This window comes from Salpingoeca rosetta, assembly GCF_000188695.1.
Source record: "Salpingoeca rosetta unplaced genomic scaffold supercont1.22, whole genome shotgun sequence".
Classification (NCBI taxonomy): Eukaryota; class Choanoflagellata; order Craspedida; family Salpingoecidae; genus Salpingoeca; species Salpingoeca rosetta.
This window is the reverse complement of record NW_004754912.1, coordinates 114101-121600: the sequence shown is the minus strand read 5'-3', so window position 1 is coordinate 121600 and position 7500 is coordinate 114101. Positions and strand designations below refer to the sequence as shown.

General features: G+C 56.2%; 2 protein-coding genes across 2 annotated transcripts in view; one reads left to right on the top strand and one right to left on the bottom strand.

Annotated features, from left to right (window-relative positions):
• PTSG_07290 (TK/FAK protein kinase) overlaps positions 1 to 6874 on the top strand; it is an 11832-nt gene extending 4958 nt beyond the window's left edge. The window contains exons 15-24 of the mRNA XM_004990732.1: positions 210 to 421; positions 600 to 674; positions 868 to 954; positions 1138 to 1265; positions 1425 to 1571; positions 1827 to 1861; positions 2064 to 5810; positions 6051 to 6176; positions 6361 to 6414; positions 6587 to 6874. Of these exons, the coding sequence (XP_004990789.1) occupies positions 210 to 421; positions 600 to 674; positions 868 to 954; positions 1138 to 1265; positions 1425 to 1571; positions 1827 to 1861; positions 2064 to 5810; positions 6051 to 6176; positions 6361 to 6414; positions 6587 to 6652 (4677 nt within the window). The 3' untranslated portion in view covers positions 6653 to 6874. The remainder of the gene's footprint in view (positions 1 to 209; positions 422 to 599; positions 675 to 867; positions 955 to 1137; positions 1266 to 1424; positions 1572 to 1826; positions 1862 to 2063; positions 5811 to 6050; positions 6177 to 6360; positions 6415 to 6586) is intronic.
• A 185-nt stretch (positions 6875 to 7059) lies between these two features.
• Positions 7060 to 7500, bottom strand: part of PTSG_07289 (uncharacterized protein) — a gene marked incomplete at both ends in the record, with an annotated part of 7335 nt that continues 6894 nt past the window's right edge. Inside the window, 2 exons of the mRNA XM_004990731.1 lie at positions 7060 to 7162; positions 7319 to 7425. Of these exons, the coding sequence (XP_004990788.1) occupies positions 7060 to 7162; positions 7319 to 7425 (210 nt within the window). The remainder of the gene's footprint in view (positions 7163 to 7318; positions 7426 to 7500) is intronic.

Genomic DNA, 7500 nt, shown 5'->3' with positions numbered 1-7500 from the left:
TGTACTGCGTTGTGCTGCGTTGTGCTGCATTGTGCCACGTTGTGCTGCGTTGTGCTGCGTTGTGTGTCTGGGTCTGCATGCTCCTGTCCGAAATGTCCCTCCGGTCTGTACACCAATGTATGTGCCCACATCTCACCCGTCCCTGACCACCACCCACCATTATCTACCATCCACCTCCACCAACCACTACCACCCATCGTCCATCACAGGCCCTGCGCCTTGCTGATCTGCTGCATCCGCAACTGGAGCGGCTGCTTGCTGTTGTCGACCGCCTCCACGCGCCGATGCTCGTCCTTGACGCCCCGCCATTCGGGTCTCTCCCCGCCTTCATGCGCAACCAGAAGCGCCCGCTGCCCTTCAAGAAACTTCTTCGCTTCTGCTGGCAGACGGCCTCAGCGCTCAGCTTCCTCGCATCCCGCAGGTGATGGTGGTGACGATAGCGGTGGTGATGGTGGTGGCGGTGGTAGAGATGGGGCTGGTGGGGATGGATGATAGTGGCTGTGGCGGTGGTCGTCGTGCACGTGCATGTGTGCTTCGCTCATTACATCCCTCACTCATACCCTTCATCTTCCCTTGTTCGCTTTCTTTGCGCGCAACAGCTACGTGCACTGTGACATTCGCGCGAAGAACGTCTCCGTCTACCGCCCGGACACCGTCAAGCTCTCGTCCTTTGGGTCTGTTCATGCACACATGCTGGCGTGTACATGCCTGCGCGCGCGCGTGTGTATGTATGTGTGTGCATGTTCATGTATATGTATGTGTATGTGTATGTGCAAGTGCATGTGCATGTGTATGTGCAGTTGCTTGTCGCGTCAGTGTTGACGCTACCCGCTCATCCCCTCCCCGTTTTATCTTGCCCACCATCAGGTCTGCACGCTGCATCGATCAAGTGATGATTGTCAATCGCGATGACATCTGCCTCGATCGCGCCCCGCCAGAGACTGTCAACTTCCTGTACGTGCACACACGCATGCACACATGCACACGCGCACACGCGCATGCACTGGTGCTCTTACTTCTTCGTGCCACATCGTCATTGTGTGTTGTAGCGTTCAAGACAACGCATTTGTGTTTCCTGGCCTAACGCCAGCCACCACCAACCATCACCACCACCATTATGATGATCACCATCAATAGGGTGTACAGTTTCAAGAGCGACGTGTATATGTTCGGGCTGTGCGCGTGGGAGATTCTCAACCGCTGTCGTCAGCTCCCAAACTTCGACGCGACACACAAAGACGGCGTCCAACTCCCCACTCCAGCCGGTGAGAACATGTGTGCGTGTGTGTCTGTGTGCGTGTGTGTGCGCGCGCGTGTGTGTGCGTGTGTGTCTGTGTGCATTGTGTGCAGCATAATTTTCTTCCTCTCGCATATGTAACCTCGTTCACTCTCCATCCCCCCTCCACCCGTCAACGCACGTGCAGAGTGCACGGATGACCACATGCTGCTGCTGCGCGCGTGCTGGGCGCCGGACAGCGAACAGCGGCCCGACGCTGCCGACGTGTGCCGCTCCTTCCACGACCTCCACCTCGGCCGCTCAATCGCACACGTGCACGCGCAGCCATCCACAGGTGCTTTGTTTGTTTGTTTGTTTGTTTGTTTGTTTGTTTGTTTGTTTGTTTGTTTGTTTGTTTGTTTGTTTGTTTGTTTGTTTGTTTGTTTGTTTGTTTGTTTGTTGAAGTGTGTGTGTGTATGTGTGTGTGTGATTTTCTTCTGTGTTTGCTCGGTGCATGTGTACGTTTGTGTTGCTTCGTTGCTCCCATGCCCCGAAACAATTTGTAGGCTGATGGCGTTTGCTGTCATGCGCATCTCGTGTTCACAAACAGGGTCGTCTCCAAAGAGCGCAGCCAAAGACAATGAGGTGCGGTCTACTTGCCTTTCTCATCTCCACCATCCACACCCTGGCTGCCATGTTGATTCAACCTGCCCACCCACACCTCATTCCCACCCCACCATTCCCTGAACCATCCCCCTCTCACACACACAAATACTACCGCCCCTCTCCATCTACCGCTTCTATCATTATATCACTTCTACCCTATCCCCTCATTCAAACCCAGCAGTTTGTTCGCAGTGCGTCTGAGCCATTATTTGACTCCCGCCAACACAAGACCGCAGACACAACAGACACGATAGCCGCAGCCGAAACAGCCACCACAACAGCCACGACAACCCAGCGGTCCAGCGACCATCTGTTTGCGTTTGGTGGTGATGATGACTTTGCGCCCCGTGCCCAGACGACGACACCGAGCACAGCAGCAGCGCCGTGGCTGGAGGCCGTTGACCCCTGGGGTGATGCTGCTGCTGCTGTCACAACACCCGAGCAACACAAAGACGATGTGCCAAAGGCACCACACCACGACACCGACGACGACAACGGAGGTGGTGGAGATGTTAGCGATGGTGGTAGCGATGTGCATAAGGAGCCAGTTGCTGCAGAGCACCACGGCAACGATGACCACGACGCCGTTTACGATGGTGGCGATGGTGGTGATGGTGGTGATTGTGGTCGCGCCACTGCGCGTGCGAGTGTGTTTGACATGGCGCACTCGCACGCTGACGTGGTGCAGTCCCTGTCGCACAACGCGTCCATGGATGGCGATGGAGAGGAGGCCGGTGCAGCCGTCGGCGACGATGCTGAGGCGCGGTTCCTGTGGCAGGGCCTGAGCGAACTCTTGACGCAGATGCAGCGCAGCACGCTGGGCGATGAGGAGGGCGGTGATGGCCTCATGGCGGGCATGCATGGTGATGATGATGAGGATGATGATGAGGATGAGGAGGAGACATCCGGTGCGTCTGCAGATGAAGAAGACGAAGTGGATGGAGATTCTGTGGATGACGAATACGTGAGCGTCGAAGAAGAAGAGGAAGAAGAAGAGGAAGAAGAGGGGGAGGAAGAGATGGCTGGGGAAGCCGGTGGTGGTGACGTTGAGGAGGAGGAGGAGGAGGAGGAGGAGGAAGAGGGGGAGGACATGCATGGCGAGGATGAAGATGAAGACGAGGATGTGAGTGGAAGCGGTGCTGATACAACAGATGACGAGGAGGAAGGCGCCTTGTTGGATCTGCATGACGATCAACAGACACCAGACGCACCAACAGCACCAGCACCCACAACTGCAGCGCCAGCCGCAGCCGCAGCAGAGGACCAAGAGCGGGCGTCACGCCTGGAGCACCATCGTCAGCGCCGCCGCCACCGCCACCGCCGCCGGCAATCCCGCCGCCGTAGTCACCTCGCGGACATCACAGAACACGACGAAGATGAGGAAGAAGAGGAGGAGGAGGAGGAGGAGGAGGAAGGGCGTGGGCAGGAAGAGGAGGAGCATGAGGCAGGGGCACGTGGGGATGACGACGATGGCGCTGTTGGTGGTGTTGGTGGTGGTGGGGATGGGGATGACGAGTTTGTTAGCGGCGATGAGAGCGATGAGGTCAGTGATTACGACACGACCGACGCGGAGGAGGAGGACGAGGAGGAGGAGGTTGCTGGAGAAAAGGTGGCGGACGAGCGTGTTGAAGTGGCGGTGGAAGAAGGGCAGGAAGGACAAGAAGCAGAGGACGCTGAAGAGAAAGGACACAGCGTTGACGCGGAAGAGGAGGAAGAGGAAGAGGAGGAGGGAGTCAGTAAGAGGCAAGACCTTTCTCAAGATGCGTCACGTGCTATTGAAGAGCAGCAGCGTATGGATGGTGACGCTGATGTCACACCATCAGCAGCTGCCGTGGCTGTCGACACCGCGCCACCACTGAACGCTGGCGAAGAAGAGGAAGAGGAGGAGGAGGAAGAAGAGGAAGAGAACGCACTCAGCGCAGACGGCGGCACTGGAGATGTGGTGCAGTCGGTGGAAGCCGTCACAGCTGCTGGAACTGCTGTGGAGGAGCACGTGTCAACTCGCACTGATGATGGCGATGGTGATGGTGATGGCGATGGTGATGATCACGCCCACGCCTATGCCCACGATGCCGACACAGCAGCAACCGGCCAGCAGGGTGATGGTGTGGCGGCGGCTGAGGAAGGCAGTGCAGAGATCGCCCGCGAACAGCACCAAGAAGAGAGCATGAAGGAAGAAGAGGCAGATGTGACAGCTCCTTCGCCATCAGATGAGACCACTGCTGCCACCGTTAATGCTGCTGGTGAGAAGGAAGACGAGCAGCCAGCAGCAGAAGAACAAGTAGAACAAGAAGAGAGGGATGGCGATGTGGGGGACAACAAGCAAGAGCAGGTTGAAGAATTCAGCGAAGAGGATGAGGACGAAGACGAAACAGAGAAGGAAGATGAAGTCACCAATGAACAGCAGCAGCAGCAGCAGCAGCAGGTGGTGGTTGATGTTGTGGTTGATCGAAGCAGTGGCGATGATGCAGGTGAGAAGGCCGAGGGCACTGCAGCTGCTGTGGCTGCGGAACAAGAACAGCAGCAGCGAGAACAGGAGGAAGAACAAGCGGAAGAGAAGATGGCTGTGCGTGAGATTGTGAGCGAACTGGATGATGAAGAAGAGGAGGAGGAAGACCAAGAAGCAAAGGAGGCGGTGGAATATGGGCAACAACACAATGGTGATGACGATGTTCTCATGCTGGATGCCATCAAGCGCGATGGGGACCGGTCACGGCTGACGGTGCCAACGCCACAGCGCAGCCCGCGCCTCCGATCGGAGACGGATGACGGGTACATACCGTCGGGGGAACCAAGCGAGCGCGGCAGCACCGCACGCAACTCCCCCGAGGTCATGATGACATCTGTTGGGACCGGTGGTGTTGGTGGTGTTGGCGAGGGGAGCAGGACAAGTGGTGAGGGCGAGAAGAAGACAAAGGCCAAGACGAAGACGAAGAAGAAGGTGAAGACCAAGACAAGGACAAAGTCAAAGTCAAAGACAGTGACGAAGAAGAAAGAAGACAGCACCAAGTCCACCCGAACCAGCAAAGCAGACGCTGCCAAGAGGAGCAGCAGCAGCATGGGTGGGGCTGTTGGGGGGAGACGGGGTGCCAAGTTGTCATCGTCATCAGCAGCGTCACCCTCATCAACCAGCCGGCAGCCGTCCAGGAAGGAGCGAACAGCAAAGAAGACGTCGGCGTCCTCTGTCTCCAGTGGTCCGCAACGATCAACACAATCCTCCGTTCGTGCGCGTGCAAGCACCAGCAGCACGCGCTCCAGCAAACGCCATTCCCCATCGACTACGACAACAAGAGCAACGGAAGCGGAGGCTGCCGAGCATGCGCGGTTGAACCGTGAGCGCGTGCGTCGAGTGCATCAGGGCGCACGCAAGGCGTCGTCGCGCGCGTTTGCAGCGCTTTCGTCAGAGACGACGACGTTGCAGTCTGGCGGGCTCGAGAACAGCGCGTTTCTTCGGCGGAAGCAGTATGCAATGCAGCTGGGCCAGCAGCAGCATCAGCAGCAGCAGCATCAGCAGCAGCAGCCATCGTTGTCGTCACCATCATCATCACAGCACCGTCGATCACGGCGACGCAGGCAGCGCGCTGGTGGTGATGACATTGCATCGGGGGACAGCAGCAACGCGAGCGCACGCAACAGCGACGCGGGTGCACATGGTGGTGAGCACGCTGACATGACGCCAGGCACACCGTCAACCGCGTCAACGACAGTCGCGTCAACGTCGTCATCGTTCAAGCGCAAGAGCAGTCGCCGCCATCGCCATCGTCGCGCGGGCAGCAGCAAGCGCGCAAGCACGGATGGGCTGCAAGGCGTGCCAGACACGTTTAGGGAGACGCTGTATGTGTTTATGAAGAGCATCATTGCGCTGAGCCACGAGTCGAGGGAGCAATCGCGTATTGGCTGTCTGCCGCTGCTGAAACGCGTCACCACCGTACGTTGCAACGAGAAGAACTAGGGAGGAGGAGAGATAGACTTGCTGCATTTTGTAGAGCCTTGTTGCGATGAAGGGTTGTTGAGGCTACTGTGGCAGTCTTGGCTTTGTGTGTGTGTGTGTGAGGGGGGGGGGTGAAGTGGGGTGGTTGTTCCTGAGTATCATTTGTGGTGTGGTGTGTTGTAAGGCGTTCCTCACCTCTTCTACTGCCGTGTGTCTGTATATCGTGTTCATCATCAGGATTACGCACGGTTGAAGGCCCGCACGAAGCGCGACATTCACCCACCACACGTCTCTGCGCTCAAGACGTCCGAGACAAACGCTCGCGTGCGCGCACTCGCAGACACATTCAACGCCCTCTTGCGGGTACGTTTGTTTGTTTGCTTGTGTGTGTGTGTGTGTGTGTGTGTGTGTGTTTGTTTGCTTGTTTGCTTGTTTGCTTGTTTGTGTGTGTGTGTGTGTGTGTGTGTGTGTGTGTGTGTGGCGCATACCATTCACATCTCACGTGTACATGCACGTGTTGCTCGTGCTTGCTTTATGTACATCGCAGAATCTTCGCCCGAGTGTGAGCGATGACGAGGTGGCAAACAGCAACTGGCGCAGGGTGAGTTGATGGGGGTACAGATTTGCTTGCTTGTGCAACAGCTTGTTTGTGCAACAATTTTCATTTTGTTTCTGCGAATACTCACCCCCACACACATACATACACACACATACACACACTGCTGCCCATCCCCTCCCCCCCCCCTCCTCTCTCTCTCTCTTCTCTTCGTCAGGATGTGGCTGAGGCGTGTGATTTGATTGAAACGCAGTGTGTCCAGATCAAAACGCTCCTATCATGATCATCAAAGTCTGGGTTTGAGTGTCGATTTGGTTGCTTTTCATCGACTTTGTTGTTTCCGTTGTTGTCGTCACTGCAAGACACATCCACGCATACTTTGCTTTCTCGCACTTTGCTTCATAGTAGACACTTTGCTTATTGGTTGTTGTTTTCGTCGTAGCGCTTGCGTTGTTCACTGTACACATCCATTTGAAAATGAACATGAAGACGTGGCAGTGATGGAATGGACGATGATGACTTGTAACCGCACCTCCTCCATCCACGCGCTGATGTGACACAACCAACCAAACACACGAGGGGCAGAGATATGTACACACAAAAGTAACCTGATCTACTCGCACACACATGCACATGCACACGTGTGCATATGTCTTTTCGCACAGCTTTGCAGCTTTGTAGTTTGCACTGCTACCACAGCCACGACGACTGCTGTGTTGAACTGCACGCGGCCATCACCCGTCTCTCCTCCTCTGGACTGAACTGCAACACAGCAGCAATCGCTTTGGCCATCCTGTTGCGTGCGTGCGTGCGTGTGTGTGTGTGTGTGTGTGTGAATGGAAGCACAAAGGAAGAGGCAACAAGCGAGTTGAGTACACGCAAGCCAACGTATGCCCAAGGCATTCAACGAAGAGCACACACGTGTGTGTGTGTGTGTGTATGCCCTCACCTGTCACGACCCATGTCTGTGATCATGTACTTGTAGACGATGTTCTTGAGGTATTCCAAATTCGCGCCCTCCCGTCTTGAATTCCGCTCGAAGCGACGCACCTCCTCCTGTGCATGGTGTGTGTGTGTGTGTGTGTGTGTGTGTGTGTGTGTGTGTGTGTGTGTGTGTGTGTGTGTGTGTGT